Below are 20720 nucleotides of genomic sequence, written 5' to 3'. Positions count from 1 at the left end.
CTCCTCATTTAGCATCTTGGTTGTGGTAAACGATCAAACCTGACACGTAATATGCCACACTGGTCCCTTCATAAGAATTTTCTTATGTAGTGTTGTATTATGCCTTGTGACTGAGTTATGTTGCCTGTCTGCTCTTGTCGTAGGTTTCGGCACTTATGCATGGACCAAATAATTATTTGTGTACTGCAACTTATGTATCTTCAATATATTATTGTTCGTGGACCTAGTATTTGCAACCTATTTTCCGTTATGCAAGTTTCAACACAATTTTCATGTGTGATCTGCTTTCACCCTTTAAAAACAATTGAATGTTTGTTCTCGATGCTAAATTTGTGATCTTTGTTGCATAACATGGAATGCCAGACAAAAGCAATGACACCAACCACTCATTGATATGCTGAAGTCGAGCAATGTCAGCTTGTTTGGGGAACCTATGTAGCAAGACTCAAATATAGCTATCAGTGTGCGACAAAATCGAACAAGGCATTCCCTGACGGTAGACTCGCCTATATATATGTACTCGTCGACAACATCGCTCTGCAAACCGTAAGCTAGTATGGAGAAGGTGGCACATAGCTTTTGATGAGGACCAAGGCCAACAAGTCCACTACAGTCCGCGCGCGGCTACTGAAGTAAACATCGAATTGTTGGCTTGTGTATAGGATCCGTTCAAAAACATGGTGACGCATCATAAACCTATGGATAAGAAACTTGTCTAAATACATAAACTCGAACAAAGCATAATGAAGGCGACCTTGCAAGATATGTATATGTACGGTCCGAATATTAGGTTCGAACCGAAGTAGTGTGCAAGGATGGGACATTCATCGATGGTATGATAGCTCGTGGAACTGAAAGACCCATACCATGTGATGGGTCCTCCCAACGACGATGACAAACCACCTCAGACAAAGCCACTAAATCTTGTGGGTCCTCATCATCAATTACGGGTAAGTTACTCCCAAAAAGGTGGTGGAAAGGAAACATGATGAGCTACAAAACATAACGGTGCGATGGATGACAAATGATGCTTGAGTGAAGGACGTGGGAGAGATGTGCTCAAATGGGATACCCTATCATGGTATATACATGTGGATGGAGGCAAAGCTTGTGGAGGAAGACACGACACACCTGTTGAAGCAGATGGATTCGCCAACGATTTCAGTCGGAAACAATGACGACCTACTAGAGAAGATTCATATTGTTGTGTTGTTGTGGACGATACAGACTACTATTATTGTATCATATCCTACGTAGAGATTAACTAAATCATAAATACTATTCCGCTAATATTTTGTCACATTAATTAACTTTTGTTTTTAATTTATTCAATTACGAAATTAAACCGTCGATTAAATATGTCGGTTATAGAAAAACAAAATACAAAAAAAGCGTTGTTGTGATGGTTGAGAGGAAATGTATATTATATTAGGACTGTGTGTTATAGGAGTGATATATTGAGAACTGTTGTACGAGCCAAAAATATAGAAGTGAGTGAGAATCTTCTCTGTAGCAAGTATAGGGGTGAATTTAGACTATACACAACGCTCACCTCTACGTTAGAATTATAGCGCATGTAACGACTATAAAGACTATATTAAATACCGCACCGTTCACCTCTAAATTTGCTATAGTGCGAGAGGTGGCACACTGAACCGCCACATGAGGAGGCACGACAACCGGCCCTCTTCTCTCGATTGTCGTATCCAACGGTGCTTATTAAGTAAGAAAAAATGGTAGTGTAGTATAGGGATAATTTAGGGGGAATCACTGTAAGAGGGAGAATAAAAAGAGCGTAATTTTAATGACGGGCATAAAATGAGATATAAAAAGAAAAAATTAGGAAAGATCGTACAGTTTTAGGGAAGCGCTACAGTTAGGTTAGTGCAGGCACGAAAAATGACCGCGATAGGCGACCTTTTGCCAACGCCAGGACCCACACCACCGCACCATCAGACTCAGGAGGCGACGCGCGCTTGGAGGTAACGCGATCACGGCCGCTCGGGTGAAGGCCTGAAGGGGGCACGTCACGTCACGCCGCTCGCGCCGCGTCGTTTTCGCACCCGGGGACCAGGCTCGGGCGCTCGGCTCCGTCCTCCCCCACATCCACCTGCCCGTTTCTCGCTCCGAAGCTTCTCCTCTCGCGTCTCGTACCAGGTCAGGAGGGGAGGGAGGGAGACGGGAGAACCAGGGAGCGGAGGCGTGCGTGCTGCGGCCTGCGGCCTGCAGGACCAGAGATCGGGGACTGAGCTAGGGTCTGGGACTGGGAGGCGGAGATGTCGACGCCGGCGAGGAAGCGCCTGATGCGGGACTTCAAGCGGTTGCAGCAGGACCCGCCCGCCGGCATCAGCGGCGCGCCGCACGACAACAACATCATGCTCTGGAACGCCGTCATATTCGGGTAATCAGGCCGCCTATTTCTGTGATGTTAGGTTAGCTAGCCTAAGGATCTGATGAGGTGCGAGGCTGCAATACTTACGGTGCTGACTGTGCTTTTGCTATTGTCGTTTGTTGCGATTCTGCAGGCCGGATGACACGCCGTGGGACGGAGGTGAGACCCATCCGATTTAGTTTGCCTCGATCTGTAATTGCTCAATAGCTGGCTTCTGCACTTTGGGTACTGCCAATTTCGTTAGTTGGTGATTGGTTGACTGAAATACTGAATTCCACCTTATATGCCGACTGTTCAATAATTGTGCATGATAGACCCCCATATTCCTTGTTTGATTTGCATCTCAAAGCATAGACGCAAACAAATGTAAACAGACTGCGAATATTGACCTCTACGAGCTTAAGAACAAGCTGCCTACATAGAATCCGTGCTTCATTTGCATGCTCTCCTGATGTTGCAGTTGTTTCATCTCTTATGTACCGTTTACCAAAAAAGTAAAGAGCTTGATCTGTAATGCCTTCTTTTGTTCTCTATTAATACTAACGGTTGTCACAAGCTACCAAAAGGAAAAAGGCATGTCTGATTGGCATGAAAGTTGTTAATAGTTAAACTCTGAGTATGTGTGTTTTGCGAAGCGTATTGCTACATCTATGTCTTATTGTCTTCCTTATGCAGCCAATAAAACACAAACATCATAGCACTTGGGAAGTTAGAATTGTAAATCGAGTTACCGAGACACTCCCCCTGTTTCCATAAGTCTTATCGTTTTCGGCATCAACATGGTCTTCAATAATTGCTTGCAATAGGTGCCATATTTCTGATTTGATTTGGAACCTTGAAGTGTAAATGCAAATAAATGGATATGAACTACGGATATTTACCCCTAAGAGCTTAAAAACAAGCTGCCTGCTTAGGAACCTTGCATTTATTTGCATGCTTTTCTGATATAGGAGCCTTACAGTCGTGTCATCTCTTTTATACCATTTACCAAGTAAGTAAAAAGCTTGATCCGTAACGCCTTTATTTTGTTCTTTAAATGCTAATGGTTGTCACAAGCCACCAAAGGGAAGCGTGTCTGATTGGCATATTGTTTGGTCAACTCTGGGTATGTGCATTTTAGCCAACCATATCGGTACATCTCTGTCCTTAATTAAGTTACTGAGCTCCTCCACATGGTTCCATAGTTCCTGTCATTTTGTACTTTTGTACAATGACACAGGCTTCAATAATTGAGTGCGGTAGCATGCAAACAAATGTAAATGAACTACAACCTCTAAGCTGCCTATGTAGGGTTCGTGCTTCACTGCTTCATTTGCATGTTTTCCTCATGTCATCTCTTATGTACCATTTACCAATAAAGTAAAGAGCTTGATCTGCGATGGTTTGTGTTTTCTTCTTAATGGTAAGGGTTGTCACAAGCTGCTAAAGGAAAGGATACCTGATTGGCATGAAAATGATCTAGTCAACTGTGGATATGTACATTTTGGCCAAGCACATTGGTACAACTTGTGTCCTTCATTATACAGCCAATAAAAGAACAGACATCATATCACTTGGGATTATGTATGCCTGTCCTTCATTATATAGCCAATAACAAAGCAAGATTATAGAACTTATGTTTGTAAATTGAATATCTGAGATATTGACTTCCACAATAGCTAACGAGGACAGACTACACCATGTAGCCCTGCACCTACTGTAAATCATTAGACTATCTCCGGCAGCTTACCCATCATATCTCTCATCCTATCTCCTATTTGAACTCCACTCTACGAACGGTGCAGTCCACAATCTACATTGGAAAACAATGTTTTAGGTGACCATATGAGTAACCTGCTGGATACGGTTTTATTAGCTACTAGCTAGTCAATGGCCATGGGCCATGGCTTCAATTATTCAGTACCACTTTACCAGGTTACTCCAATTGTATTGGCATGAATGTGTTAACCTTTATTTGGTTGATTCAACTCATTAGAATTACGTGTATCACAATTCAAGCACCGTCAGATGGAAGTTAGAGAAACCTTTTGTGATTGATAAATGAAACTTAAGTACCATGTGGTTCAGGAGAGCATGAGACCCTTCCTCAGTGGAAGTATTTTGGTACTAAAAAACATCTGTTGACAGAAAAAAAATCAACCTTCTATCGCCTGAAGGACTAAAACTCTTTTTTTCTCTTATATGATTTGTATTGTTGTTTTCTGACTACATCTTTCAGCATATTCCATCCATTGTACATATACTTTGATTTGGTTTGTTAATGCCACAATCGACTAGCTTAGTTCAATCACTTATTTGGGACTTCTCTATGATATAGGTGAACATCAACCATAATATAGTTTGCGGTATGCTATACCATTAGACGTGGTTCACCTCAGTGTCTTTTATTGGCAGCAGAACAAACCGTCTGCTTTCTGATTTTAACTGTCAGTTTGCTAACATATGTCAAGTTTACACTTGTAGGCACGTTCAAGCTGACTCTGCAATTTACAGAAGATTACCCCAACAAACCTCCGACTGTTCGGTTTGTTTCGAGGATGTTTCACCCAAACAGTATGTTCTCTTTAGATGTTAAGGAACTAAATTATTCTCATATTGGCACCTGAGTACATTGACAATAAGTGGTTTAATACCAATTCTTTTTTTCCAGTTTATGCGGATGGAAGCATCTGTTTGGACATCCTACAAAACCAGTGGAGTCCTATATACGATGTTGCGGCAATATTGACCTCTATTCAGGTATTGCTCATATTTGTCACTCAACCTATCATGTTGAAATAACCCCATTTTGTTCGATCACTGCCTGTCTATTGTATTGCTGTAATGGATTATTGTATTTGTATCCAGTAGAAAGCTGAAAGCTCATGCATTTGGTCCCACCTAACTGAATTGGCATTGTTATAATTTCAATTGCCATATAGTTTTGGAATAAATACTCCAGTTCCATACGAACAGTGGAAGAAAGAAATGGTTTCCCTCGTTTACCTGATGTCACTAGAGAAAGGTTGGTCACAAGCCATCTAATCCATTCCAAATTGTAAGCCGTTCTGACTTTCTGTGCAAGTAGGTTTTGCTAGGCACCTAGATATACATCATGTCTAAATGCATAGTAAAAGATATGTATCTGGAAAAGCCAGAATGGCTTACAATTTTGGAAAGCAGGGAGTATATTTTATTGATTCTGCAATTGAAATTGTTGACCAAACCACCGGTATATGTCCACATGGGTAACATGCCTCCAATAAGTACCCAGCAATGTGAATTTCCATTCAAGAGTTTCTATCTGTTTCCATGCCCTTTTTTTTGAGACCTCGAAACATGAAATGGACAAATTCCTTCTCTTAGGAACACATACAAGAAAAAGGATAATGGTAGCCCCCCCATTAACTAATTTATGAATTTCATAGTAATAGAAATCCATGTCCTACCGAGACAGAATTTCGAACTTGCTATCCTCTTGCCTAATAGGCAAAGATTGACCTCTGTAGAAAGACTGATTCATTCGGATCGATATGAGGACCCAACTCCGTTGCATTGCCAGAATCCATGTTCCATATTTGAAGCGGGTTGACCTCTGTGCTTCTCTCATGGTACAATACGTCATGGTCTGTGTAGGAGGTCTAGGACCGCTCCTCGCCATCCTTGACGGTTCGAATCCTTTCCTCTTAATGAAACACGTGCTTTAATTTTGTGAAAAAAGTATCTAGCAATTCAAATGCTTTCGATTGTTCGATCCTAGTATGCAAGTAGGACCTCGTATCCATTCTATGGCTGTTTTGTGAATTTTTATTTGTATTGGCCACACCAGTTCCAAAAGGTGGATTTGGGTCATCCGTACTCTTCTCCAATGTACCAAATGCCGTACTAATTTGTTGTTGTCTTCTCTTTGCAGTCCCTGCTGTGTGACCCAAACCCAAATTCTCCTGCCAACTCTGAAGCAGCCAGAATGTTCAGCGAGAACAAGCGTGAGTACAACCGCAAAGTTCGTGAGGTTGTGGAGCAGAGCTGGACAGCTGATTAAAACTTTAGAGCTGGACAGCCGATTAAAACTTTATTGGCTTCACCAGATGGTGCAGATAAGCATCCACCTTTCCTAGGTTCCTAGGTCTGTTTTATTGACTTAACCGTTAAAAATCCCCAGGTATCGTTGTGTTCTTGTGGTTCAGTCCCCTGTTGTATTGCTGCCTGCCGGTTTTCCTAATATAGTGGTGAACGGTTTCATGAACTTGGATATTGGTGTGTATGCAAAAGATATAGCAAGTCAAGTTGTTGCTAGGTTTGCAGAAACCGCATCCTCCTTTCTCGCTGCACGAACGGCCTCTCACGAGGTGCTCTCCTGTGGAGGCTGTTCATCCTGTTTCTGTGCTTCTGGTAACTGGTAAGTCATGAATGAAAGCTTTAGCAGTTGTACGTGATCACGAAATTCAGACCGTACAAGGCAATGCCTTATGCCTGGTACGTCATTACCATTATTGTACTCGTAGATAGGGACGTGATGCTAAAGCAAAATAGCCAAAAAAAGAACTCTACATTGGTACAATGCACACTGGTCTGTGCACTATCACCATGGGGAGAAGACAATTTTTAGTTGAGCGCTATGGATAAAGTGGCTATCCAAATTGTTTGGATATATTTAATATTTTAGAAAGACAAAATTTGATGCTAATATGTTTTTATGTTATCAATCACGTTATTACAAATAAAACTGAACTTTTGCATAACTTATTTCATACATCATTTGTTCCCTGCAACAAAAAAAAGTTAAAAAAATTTATATTTGTATTCAAATTTACAAATGGTTGTGTGTGATTCACTTTCTTACTGTATCGTCTATCCACTTTCTTCGTGAGAAAGTTTTAAGAGAAAACCATTGGACCAGGATCACCTCGCAACACAGTAGTGAATGCATCTTAATAATTCGTTGAAGCATTTAGATCAGTAGGCCAGGTCAGCAACATATATTAATAATTACTACTCCCTCCGTTTCTTTTTATTTGTCGCTGGATAGTGCAAAATTACACTATCCAGCGACAAATAAAAAGAAACGGAGGGAGTATATATATTCACTATTTAGTGCCAACTCTCATGCGATCTTTGCAACAAATAACTGTTTCGGAGCGTTGGGCTCACACAGCCGACACAACGATTCACGTATTTCTCGTCTCCCGACGTCTAGCGGTTTCCGCGTGGCACCATTCATTAGCATATTGCTTCAAACGAGTTTGCGATGTGTGGTCTGTGATTGTGCCTGTGACTGTTGCATCAGCTTCCAAAGTTTGAAGTCGCAAGAAACGCTAAATAGTTTGGTTACTTTATGTATCAAGGAGATAATATTGGATAAAATTGGTATGGATGTCATCATCAAGGACTTCACATCAAGCATGTTACAAGAAAATTTTAATGTGACCACATAGTATATAGGCTTTTTTATTTGAGATGAACAATTTTATACATGTTTGGGAATTTATCAGCAAAGTATATTATAAAATAAAGACCTCTATTTTAAGACTTGCTCTGGCCCGGATCCAATTCAGTCACTAAGCAAGTTTCCGATGCTCTGTAGGTCAGAGACACTCGTGTATGTACGAGCACTACAGTACATACATAGCCATAGTCAAGCGGGCAAGCTAGTAGACAGGCATCATAGGCTGCACGTGCAGAAGTAATCGGACGAAAAAATGATTATTATTAGACAGTACTGGTGGCTCAGAGGAACGAGAGAAGGAATCAGACAGCTGCTCGATCAGAGACGGGAAGCAGTCAATCACTGTTCACTGACAGCAGGCGCTCATCCTAATCCAGCAATTCCCAGCGTGTGATGTGCCTCCCGTTGCAGATCCCGGCGACCCCACCAGCTGCCCGGCTCTGGCCGGCCATGCCCGTGTGCCGAGTGCGACCAGGGTTAACCAAACCGATTTTAAACTAAAAACCATTATTCATCGAAAACGGTAAACCGCTTGCCGACCGAACGATTATTTAATCCCGATGAGAAACCGTGTTTCTCGATCAAGAAACCGATTTTTCTTGGTTTTTAAATCTGCGCACTAGTTTGCATTTTAAATTCAAATAAAACTGTTCTTGGATTCTCGGTTAGGAACCACTGTTTTTACCGGTTTTGTTGTATTTTACCGATTTTTTTTGCTGTTTTACTTGTTTTATTTTTTATTATCTTTTTTTTAATTTTAGACGAATTTAAAAATCAGTTGGAAATATGTTTTTAATTTGTTCCGGTAACGAGAAATCAGACTGTAGGGGATTCGGTTTGGAGTTGAAGTGGATGGACACAACAGGGATTTCCTATAAATTCCCCCCATACATCCAACTAACACGACACGTTACCAAGATTTCTCTCTCCGACAGCGATTCCCCTTATCATCTCTCTACATCCCACCATCCCAATAAAATATATATTTCCTCTCAACTATCACAACTACCAATCATTTTTTTCTTTTCTATTTTTTGAAAAGAGAAATCATAAGAACTGTTAGGATTAAATTCTTAAAATAATATTTTATCAATAAAAACAAATTATATAATCAATTCTTATTGAAATCGTTCTAATCCATTACTGATATTCAATAATATCAAACAAATTAATACAGATGAAGATAGAAGCTTGAAAGTATTATGGACTTGTACAAATTACAGATAAAATTAATTAACTGGTACAAATTGGTCTGATAGAGCACTCTGTCTCAAAGTTATTGGAATATTACCAATAATTAGATAACCATGAGTAGGAAACACACAATTAATTAAGATTGTAGAGTGCGTGCAAATTCTTTTCTGGTTCTTATATACACAATTAACAACTATGTTAGTCCATATTACTTTACTGTGTTTGGACATTAATCAGTAAAACATTCTATAGAAATGACACAAATGCATATTTTTCTTTCAAGCGGCTCCCACCTCTCCTTGTATAGTTCAAGGGAAGATTACATGACAAATCTAATATGATAACATATTCCTATGAGAACCTAACTCTCCTTATCCATTAAAATAATGTCCTATCTGCTCAGGACAATGTCTCATATGTTAGGATATTGTTCTATTTATTTAGGACTCAAACATATCTCTTCTATTTTAATAGCATCTTTGTTATATTTGTACTTGTAGAGTCCTCCTCATATTAGATTTTCCAAAAATCAATGACGACCGAGTCCAAGAACTCTAGATAGGAGACTGATAGTCGCCTAGAGGGGGGGTGAATAGGGCGAAACTGAAATTTACAAATATAAACACAACTACAAGCCGGGGTTAGTGTTAGTAATAATAAACGAGTCCGCAAGAGAGGGCGCAAAACAAATCCCAAGCGAAAAGGCAAGTGAGACACGGAGATTTGTTTTACCGAGGTTCGGTTCTTGCAAACCTACTCCCCGTTGAGGAGGCCACAAAGGCCGGGTCTCTTTCAACCCTTCCCTCTCTCAAACGGTCCCTCGGACCGAGTGAGCTTCTCTTCTCAAATCAAAGCCGGGAACAAAACTTCCCCGCAAGGGCCACCACACAATTGGTGCCTCTTGCCTTGATTACAATGGAGTTGTGATCTCAAGAACAAGTGAGAAAGAAAAGAAGCAATCCAAGCGCAAGAGCTCAAATGAACACGGCAAATCACTCTCACTAGTCACTAGGGCTTTGTGTTGAATTGGAGAGGATTTGGTCTCTTTGGTGTGTCTAGAATTGAATGCTAGAGCTCTTGTAGTAATTGAGAAGTGGAAAACTTGGATGCAATGAATGGTGGGGTGGTTGGGGTATTTATAGCCCCAACCACCAAATGTGGCCGTTGGTGGAGCTGTCTGTTCGATGGCGCACCGGACAGTCCGGTGCACACCGGACAGTCCGGTGCCCCTGCCACGTCATCACTGCCGTTGGATTCTGACCGTTGGAGCTTCTGACTTGTGGGCCCGCCTGGGTGTCCGGTGCACACCGGACAGGTACTGTTTGATGTCCGGTGTGCCAGCATGGGCGATTCTGACTTCTGCGCGCGCAGACGGCGCATTAAATGCGCGGCAGAGAGCCGTTGGCGCGGAGACGACCGTTGCCCCGGAGTCGCACCGGACAGTCCGGTGCACACCGGACAGTCCGGTGAATTATAGCGGACGAGCCGTTGGCATTTCCCGAAGCTGGCGAGTTCCTGGGGCCGACCTTCTTTGGCGCACCGGACACTGTCCGGTGTACACCGGACAGTCCGGTGAATTTTAGCCGAGTCGCCCCTGGAATTCCCGAAGGTGAAGAGTTTGAGTCTGAGTCCCCTGGTGCACCGGACAGGTACTGTTCACTGTCCGGTGGCACACCGGACAGTCCGGTGCGCCAGACCAGGGGTGCCTTCGGTTGCCCCTTTGCTCCTTTATTGAATCCAAAACTTGGTCTTTTTATTGGCTGAGGGTGAACCTTTTACACCTGTATAATCTACACACTTGGGCAAACTAGTTAGTCCAATTATTTGTGTTGGGCAATTCAACCACCAAAATTATTTAGGAACTAGGTGTAAGCCTAATTCCCTTTCAATCTCCCCCTTTTTGGTGATTGATGCCAACACAAACCAAAGCAAATATAGAAGTGCATAATTGAACTAGTTTGCATAATGTAAGTGTAAAGGTTGCTTAGAATTGAGCCAATATAACTACTTACAAGATATGCATGGAATGTTCCTTTCTCTATTTAGCATTTTGGACCACGTTTGCACCACGAGTTTTGTTTTTGCAAATTCTTTTGTAAATCCTTTTCAAAGTTCTTTTGCAAATAGTCAAAGGTAAATGAATAAGAGTTTGTAAAGCATTTTCAAGATTTGAAATTTTCTCCCCCTGTTTCAAATGCTTTTCTTTTGACTTAACAAAAACTCCCCCTAAAAGAGATCCACCTCTTAGTGTTCAAGAGGGTTTTGATATACCATTTTTGAAATACTACTTTCTCCCCCTTTTGAACACAATAGGATACCAAATGATAAATACTTTTGGAAAACACTAAGTTTTTGAATTTGGTGGTGCGGTCCTTTTGCTTTGGGCTCATTTCTCCCCCTTTTTGGCATGAATCGCCAAAAACGGAATCATTAGAGCCCTTGAGGTGCTATCTTCCCCTTTGGTCATAAATAAATGAGTTAAGATTATACCAAAGACGAAGTCCGGTCCTTTTCTTTGATGCTCATTTCTCCCCAAAGGATAGAGAGTTGCTTGGAGTTATGGCGAAGTATGAGTTACGGAGTGGAAGCCTTTGTCTTCGCCGAAGACTCCAATTCCCTTTCAATATACCTATGACTTGGTTTGAAATACACTTGAAAAACACATTAGTCATAGCATATGAGAGAGACATGATCAAAGGTACATTTATGAGCTATGTGTGCAAGCTAGCAAAAGAAATTTCTAGAATCAAGAATATTGAGCTCATGCCTAAGTCTGGTAAAAGATTGTTCATCAAGTGGCTTGGTAAAGATATCGGCTAATTGATCTTTAGTGTTAATATAAGAAATCTCGATATCTCCCTTTTGTTGGTGATCCCTAAGAAAATGATACCGAATGGCTATGTGCTTAGTGCGGCTATGCTCGACGGGATTGTCGGCCATTTTGATTGCACTCTCATTATCACATAGCAAAGGGACTTTGGTTAATTTGTAACCGTAGTCCCGCAGGGTTTGCCTCATCCAAAGCAATTGCGCGCAACAATGACCTGCGGCAATGTACTCGGCTTCGGCGGTGGAAAGAGCGACCGAATTTTGCTTCTTTGAAGCCCAAGACACCAAGGATCTTCCCAAGAACTGACAAGTCCCCGATGTGCTCTTCCTATTAATTTTGCACCCCGCCCAATCGGCATCCGAATAACCAATCAAATCAAATGTGGATCCCCGAGGGTACCAAAGCCCAAACTTAGGTGTGTAAGCCAAATATCTCAAGATTCATTTTATGGCCGTAAGGTGGGATTCCTTAGGGTCGGATTGGAATCTTGCACACATGCAAACGGAAAGCATAATGTCCGGTCGAGATGCACATAAATAAAGCAATGAACCAATCATCGACCGGTATACCTTTTGATCTACGGACTTACCTCCCGTGTCGAGGTCGAGATGCCCATTAGTTCCCATGGGTGTCTTGATGGGTTTGGCATCCTTCATCCCAAACTTAGCAAGAATGTCTTGAGTGTACTTCGTTTGGCTAATGAAGGTGCCCTCTTGGAGTTGCTTGACTTGGAATCCTAGAAAATACTTCAACTCCCCCATCATTGACATCTCGAATTTCTGTGTCATGATCCTACTAAACTCTTCACATGTAGACTCGTTAGTAGACCCAAATATAATATCATCAACATAAATTTGGCATACAAACAAGTCATTTTCAAGAGTTTTAGTAAAGAGTGTAGGATCGGCCTTGCCGACTTTGAAGCCATTGGCAATAAGGAAATCTCTTAGGCATTCATACCATGCTCTTGGGGCTTGCTTGAGCCCATAAAGCGCCTTAGAGAGCCTATAAACATGGTTAGGATACTCACTGTCTTCAAAGCCGGGAGGTTGCTCAACATAGACTTCTTCCTTGATTGGTCCGTTGAGGAAGGCACTTTTCACGTCCATTTGATAGAGCTTAAAGCCATGGTAAGTAGCATAGGCCAATAATATGCGAATTGACTCAAGCCTAGCTACGGGTGCATAGGTTTCACCGAAATCCAAACCTTCGACTTGGGAGTATCCTTTGGCCACAAGTCGAGCTTTGTTCCTTGTCACCACACCATGCTCGTCTTGCTTGTTGCAGAAGACCCATTTGGTTCCTACAACATTTTGGTTAGGACGTGGAACTAAATGCCATACCTCATTTCTAGTGAAGTTGTTGAGCTCCTCTTGCATTGCCACCACCCAATCCGAATCTTGGAGAGCTTCCTCTACCCTGTGTGGCTCAACAGAGGAAACAAAAGAGTAATGTTCACAAAAATGAGCAACCCGAGATCGAGTAGTTACCCCCTTTTGAATGTCGCCGAGGATGGTGTCGACGGGGTGATCTCGTTGGATTGCTTGGTGGACTCTTGGGTGTGGTGGCCTTGGTTCTTCCTCATCCTCCTTTTCTTGATCAATTGCATCTCCCCCTTGATCATTGCCATCATCTTGAGGTGGCTCATCTTCTTGATTTTGCCCTTCATCAACTTGAGCTTCATCCTCATTTTGAGTTGGTGGAGAAACTTTCGTGGAGGAGGATGGTTGATCTTGTGCATATGGGGGCTCTTCGGATTCCTTAGGACACACATCCCCAATGGACATGTTCCTTAGCGCTGTGCATGGAGCCTGTTCTTCACCTATCTCATCAAGATCAACTTGCTCTACTTGAGAGCCGTTAGTTTCATCAAACACAACGTCACATGAGACTTCAACTAGTCCAGTGGACTTGTTAAAGACCCTATATGCCCGTGTGTTTGAGTCATAACCAAGTAAAAAGCCTTCTACAGTTTTAGGAGCAAATTTAGATTTTCTACCTCTTTTAACAAGAATAAAGCATTTGCTACCAAAAACTCTAAAGTATGAAATGTTGGGCTTTTTACCGGTTAGGAGTTCATATGATGTCTTCTTGAGGATTCGGTGAAGATATAACCGGTTGATGGCGTAACAGGCGGTGTTGACCGCTTCGGCCCAAAACCGGTCCGGTGTCTTGTACTCATCAAGCATGGTTCTTGCCATATCCAATAGAGTTCGATTCTTCCTTTCCACTACACCATTTTGTTGTGGCGTGTAGGGAGAGGAGAACTCATGCTTGATGCCCTCCTCCTCAAGGAAGCCTTCAATTTGAGAGTTCTTGAACTCCGTCCCGTTGTCGCTTCTTATTTTCTTAATCCTTAAGGCGAACTCATTTTGAGCCCGTCTCAAAAATCCTTTTAAGGTCTCTTGAGTTTGAGATTTTTCCTGTAAAAAGAATACCCAAGTGAAGCGAGAATAATCATCCACTATTACAAGACAATACTTACTCCCGCCGATGCTTATGTAAGCAATCGGGCCGAATAGATCCATGTGGAGTAGCTCAAGCGGCCTGTCGGTCGTCATGATGTTCTTGTGTGGATGATGGACTCCAACTTGCTTCCCCGCCTGGCATGCGCTACAAATCCTGTCTTTCTCAAAATGAACATTTGTTAATCCTAAAATGTGCTCTCCCTTTAGAAGCTTATGAAGATTCTTCATCCCAACATGGGCTAGTCGGCGGTGCCAGAGCCAACCCATGTTAGTCTTAGCAATTAAGCATGTGTCGAGTTCAGCTCTATCAAAATCCACTAAGTATAGCTGACCCTCTAACACACCCTTAAATGTTATTGAATCATCACTTCTTCTAAAGACAGTGACACCTGTATTAGTAAAAAGACAGTTGTAGCCCATTTGACATAATTGGGAAACAGAAAGCAAGTTGTAATCTAAAGAATCAACAAGAAAAACATTGGAAATAGAATGGTCAGGAGATATAGCAATTTTACCAAGTCCTTTGACCAAACCTTGATTTCCATCTCCGAATGTGATAGCTCGTTGGGGATCTTTGTTTTTCTCATATGAGGAGAACATCCTTTTCTCCCCGGTCATGTGGTTTGTGCATCCACTGTCGAGTATCCAACTTGAGCCCCCGGATGCATAAACCTACAAAACAAATTTAGTTCTTGACTTTAGGTACCCAAACTGTTTTGGGTCCTTTGGCATTAGATACAAGAACTTTGGGTACCCAAACACAAGTCTTGGAACCCTTGTGTTTGCCCCCAACAAACTTGGCAACTATCTTGCCGGATTTGTTAGTAAGCACATAAGAAGCATCAAAAGTTTTAAATGAAATGGCATGATCATTTGATGCATTAGGAGTTTTCTTTCTAGGCAACTTGGCACGGGTTGGTTGCCTAGAGCTAGATGTCTCACCCTTATACATAAAAGCATGATTAGGGCCAGAGTGAGACTTCCTAGAATGAATTCTCCTAATTTTGCTCTCAGGATAGCCGGCAGGGTACAAAATGTAGCCCTTGTTATCCTGAGGCATGGGAGCCTTGCCCTTAACAAAGTTAGACAAGTTCTTAGGAGGGGCATTAATTTTGACATTGTCTCCCCTTTGGAAGCCAATGCCATCCTTAATGCCAGGGCGTCTCCCATTATAAAGCATGCTACGAGCAAATTTAAATTTCTCGTTCTCTAGGTTGTGCTCGGCAATTTTAGCATCTAGTTTTGCTATATGATCATTTTGTTGTTTAATCAAAGCCATATGATCATGAATAGCATCAACATCAATATTTCTACATCTAGTACAAATAGATACATGCTCAATAGTAGATGTAGACGGTTTGCAAGAATTAAGTTCAACAATCTTAGCATGAAGAATATCATTTTTATCTCTAAGATCGGCAATTGTAACTTTGCAAACATCAAAATCTTTAGCCTTAGCAATCAAATTTTCATTTTCTATTCTAAGGCTAGCAAGAGAAATGTTTAATTCTTCAATCCTAGCAAGCAAATCATCATTATTATCTCTAGGATTGGGAATTGAAACATTACAAACATGAGAATCAACCTTAGCATTTAAATTAGCATTTTCATTTCTAAGGTTGTCAATTGTCTCACGGCAAGTGCTTAGCTCACTAGATAATTTTTCACATTTCTCAATTTCAAGAGCATAAGCCTTTTTAACCTTAACATGTTTTTTGTTTTCTTTAATTAGACAATCCTCTTGGGAATCCAAAAGGTCATCCTTTTCATGAATAGCGCTAACCAATTCATTTAATTTTTCCTTTTGAGCTAAGTTAAGGTTGGCAAAAAGGGAACGCAAATTATCTTCCTCATCACTAGCATTATCATCACTAGAAGATTCATATTTAGTGGAGGAGTTGGATTTAACCTTCTTCCGTTTGCCGTCCTTTGCCATGAGGCACTTGTGGCCGACGTTGGGGAAGAGGAGTCCCTTGGTGACGGCGATGTTGGCGACGTCCTCGTCATCGGAGGAGTCGCTTGAGTCTTCGTCGGAGTCCCACTCGCGACAAACATGGGCATCGCCGCCCTTCTTCTTGTAGTACCTCTTCTTCTCCTTTCTTCTCCCCTTCTTGTCGTCGCCTCGGTCACTGTCACTAGATATAGGACATTTAGCAATAAAATGACCGGGCTTACCACACTTGTAGCAAACCTTCTTGGAGCGGGATTTGTAGTCTTTCCCCCTCCTTTGTTTGAGGATTTGGCGGAAGCTCTTGATGACGAGCGCCATCTCCTCATTGTCAAGCTTGGAGGCGTCGATTGGTTGTCGACTTGGTGTAGCCTCCTCCTTTTTCTCCTCCGTTGCCTTGAATGCAACGGGTTGGGCTTCGGATGTGGTGGCATCGTCCAGCTCGTTGATCTTCCTCGAGCCTTCGATCATGCACTCAAAACTTACAAAATTCCCGATAACTTCCTCGGGGGTCATTTTGGTATATCTAGGATTGCCACGGATTAATTGAACTTGAGTAGGGTTAAGGAAAATAAGTGATCTTAGAATAACCTTAACCACCTCGTGGTCATCCCACTTTACGCTCCCGAGGTTGCGCGCTTGGTTCACCAAGGTCTTGAGCCGATTGTACATGTGTTGTGGCTCCTCCCCTTTGCGAAGCCGGAACCGACCGAGCTCCCCCTCAATCGTTTCCCGCTTGGTGATCTTGGTGAGCTCATCACCTTCATGCGCGGTCTTGAGTAAATCCCAAATCTCCTTGGCGCTCTTCAACCCTTGTACTTTGTTATACTCCTCTCTACTTAGAGAGGCGAGGAGTATTGTTGTTGCTTGAGAGTTGAAGTGCTCGATTTGGGCCACCTCATCCTCATCATAGTCCTCATCCCCTACGGATGGTACCTGCGCGCCAAACTCAACAACATCCCATATGCTTTTGTGGAGCGAGGTTAGATGAAATCGCATTAAATCGCTCCACCTAGCGTAATCTTCACCATCAAAAGTTGGTGGTTTGCCTAATGGGACGGAAAGTAAAGGTGTATGTTTGGAAATGCGAGGGTAGCGTAGGGGGATCTTACTATACTTCTTGCGCTCTTGGCGCTTAGAAGTGACGGAGGGCGCATCGGAGTCGGAGGTCGATGTTGATGAAGTGTCGGTCTCGTAGTAGACCACCTTCCTCATCCTCTTGTGCTTGTCGCCTTTCCGATGCGGCTTGTGGGAAGAAGATTTTTCCTTCTTCTCTTTGTGGTGAGAAGAAGATTTCTTCTCCTTCCCTTTGTTGGAGGAGCTCTTCTTCTTCTCCCTCCTTTTGGTGCGGGACTCTTCCGATGAAGTGCTCCCGTGGCTTGTAGTGGGCTTTTCGCCGGTCTCCATCTCCTTCTTGGCGTGATCTCCCGACATTACTTCGAGCGGTTAGGCTCTAATGAAGCACCGGGCTTTGATACCAATTGATAGTCGCCTAGAGGGGGGGTGAATAGGGCAAAACTGAAATTTACAAATATAAACACAACTACAAGCCGGGGTTAGTGTTAGTAATAATAAACGAGTCCGCAAGAGAGGGCGCAAAACAAATCCCAAGCGAAAAGGCAAGTGAGACACGGAGATTTGTTTTACCGAGGTTCGGTTCTTGCAAACCTACTCCCCGTTGAGGAGGCCACAAAGGCCGGGTCTCTTTCAACCCTTCCCTCTCTCAAACGGTCCCTCGGACCGAGTGAGCTTCTCTTCTCAAATCAAAGCCGGGAACAAAACTTCCCCGCAAGGGCCACCACACAATTGGTGCCTCTTGCCTTGATTACAATGGAGTTGTGATCTCAAGAACAAGTGAGAAAGAAAAGAAGCAATCCAAGCGCAAGAGCTCAAATGAACACGGTAAATCACTCTCACTAGTCACTAGGGCTTTGTGTTGAATTGGAGAGGATTTGGTCTCTTTGGTGTGTCTAGAATTGAATGCTAGAGCTCTTGTAGTAGTTGAGAAGTGGAAAACTTGGATGCAATGAATGGTGGGGTGGTTGGGGTATTTATAGCCCCAACCACCAAATGTGGCCGTTGGTGGAGCTGTCTCTTCGATGGCGCACCGGACAGTCCGGTGCACACCGGACAGTCCGGTGCCCCCTGCCACGTCATCACTGCCGTTGGATTCTGACCGTTGGAGCTTCTGACTTGTGGGCCCGCCTGGGTGTCCGGTGCACACCGGACAGGTACTGTTTGATGTCCGGTGTGCCAGCATGGGCGATTCTGACTTCTGCGCGCGCAGACGGCGCATTAAATGCGCGGCAGAGAGCCGTTGGCGCGGAGACGACCGTTGCCCCGGAGTCGCACCGGACAGTCCGGTGCACACCGGACAGTCCGGTGCACACCGGACAGTCCGGTGAAAATTAGCGGACGAGCCGTTGGCATTTCCCGAAGCTGGCGAGTTCCTGGGGCCGACCTTCTTTGGCGCACCGGACACTGTCCGGTGTACACCGGACAGTCCGGTGAATTTTAGCCGAGTCGCCCCTGGAATTCCCGAAGGTGAAGAGTTTGAGTCTGAGTCCCCTGGTGCACCGGACAGGTACTGTTCACTGTCCGGTGGCACACCGGACAGTCCGGTGCGCCAGACCAGGGGTGCCTTCAGTTGCCCCTTTGCTCCTTTATTGAATCCAAAACTTGGTCTTTTTATTGGCTGAGGGTGAACCTTTTACACCTGTATAATCTACACACTTGGGCAAACTAGTTAGTCCAATTATTTGTGTTGGGCAATTCAACCACCAAAATTATTTAGGAACTAGGTGTAAGCCTAATTCCCTTTCAGAGACGACTCTTACGAGTGGGTCTTACGCGTCACTGCGATTTTCGCTAGGACTCGATGCTTGCACGAACAAGGAACAAAGTCCCAATTGAACTCGGGAAAGACAATTCCAGGAAATCAGTCCGTGATCTAGAGAAAAAATAGAATAAACCTTTTTTTGAATTTCCAAAAATAGTTTAAATTCAAATTCAAAATTTTAGATGCAAATTTGAATTCACACGAACAAAAATAATGATGCAGCATGCAGCGCACAAACAAAATATATAGTTTAAGAAAATATTCTTTTAAATATATAATTAATGTAAAAGTCCTCAAATTCAAATAAATCATAGCAGATATTTTCATTTTAATTTCAAATAAAATGTTGGTGTTACACTCGAGTTAGAAGATTTATTTTCTTAAATGTCTTATTGCGATATCCTAATTTAAATTGACTCTATTTAGGAGATGTTGCATATAAACAAGCAAGATAGACAATTAAACATACATCAATACAATTCACAATTTTGAAAGAAAACATCATAGGGCTAAGCAAGTAGATCATCTCACATTAACACAAGCCTTAGGTCATTTTTTTCACATTGGCCACTGTCTCCTTAGCACAATCGACGGCGGCACTCGCCTGTTTGTAAGAACGTATAGCACTTTTTTTCCGTCGCCACAGCAGATTCAAGAACATCAAGAGTAGAAACCACATCGTTACCTAAGGAAAATGTGGCGCAATAATCACCAGCAACCATACAAGCGGTAGCAGAAGCTTTCATTGTGTCACGGGCTGCATCAACGGACGCGGACAGCTTCTGGGCACATAGCTCCGCGGCAGGTTCCATGACGGCCTCCTAGTCTGCAAACCCTAGGGTTACAGAAGTAAGAGATCTCACCAGCGTCGGCGGGGCGGCAATGGACCACAGGTGCTGGATCCGCCTGGTGCGGAACCTGCTCAGCGGGAGATCTCGCTCAGCGGTGGAAGGGCGAGGGGAGGAAGGCACCGCAGTGCGTGACAAACAGAGCCGATGGAGGAAGGAGGGAGGAAGACGACGACCAGTCAAAAAACAGAGAGACTGAAGAAGAAGAGAATGGCTCGCCTCGGGAGAACGACAGAGGATGACAGCGCCCAGGCACGAAGAGAAAAGGAAATGTGCTAATGATCATTTAGAGGATGACGGTGCCCAGGGGAGTAACGGCCCAAGGGAGTAACGGTGCGAGGGCTCCTCAAGATTAGCTTATTTGAGATTATTTTACCAAAAGACCCACTACCCATGGTAATGTAAATAGAAATTACAATATATGTCATCCTTCTTTTCTCACCTCAAATAAACAATAAGAGTATTGTTGTCTTTATGAATAATCTACATTTGTATAATCTAAACTACCAAACAACTACATATAGATTATAATATATCTAGATTATAATCTAGATTATATAATTTAGATTATAATCTAGATTATATAATCTATAAGCTTAAACAAACAGGCCCTAAGGATAATTACAACTAAACTCCGCTCGGACTTAGTTGCAGTCGGACTCGGGCATATATAACGGTCTACAAACTGCATCGTCACCATCTCCTGCACCGGTACCCCTGCCCTCCACCCTCCACCAAGCAGCCGCCGAATCATCCGTCTGTTACGCTATCGCCCC

General features: G+C 42.9%; 1 protein-coding gene across 1 annotated transcript; it reads left to right on the top strand.

The window, feature by feature from the left end:
* Positions 1–2022: 2022 nt before the first annotated feature.
* LOC100193988 (uncharacterized) lies at positions 2023–6615 on the top strand. Its single transcript, NM_001139053.1, has 5 exons — positions 2023–2401; positions 2526–2551; positions 4856–4945; positions 5043–5131; positions 6285–6615. The coding sequence occupies exons 1-5, from the start codon at positions 2277–2279 to the stop codon at positions 6411–6413; spliced, it is 459 nt and encodes a 152-aa protein (NP_001132525.1). The 5' UTR covers positions 2023–2276; the 3' UTR covers positions 6414–6615.
* The last annotated feature ends 14105 nt before the right edge of the window (positions 6616–20720 follow it).

This window comes from Zea mays, chromosome 5 (assembly GCF_902167145.1).
Source record: "Zea mays cultivar B73 chromosome 5, Zm-B73-REFERENCE-NAM-5.0, whole genome shotgun sequence".
NCBI lineage: Eukaryota > Viridiplantae > Streptophyta > Magnoliopsida > Poales > Poaceae > Zea > Zea mays.
Note: the sequence above shows the minus strand (reverse complement) of the source record. Positions and strands in the feature narration are given on the sequence as shown.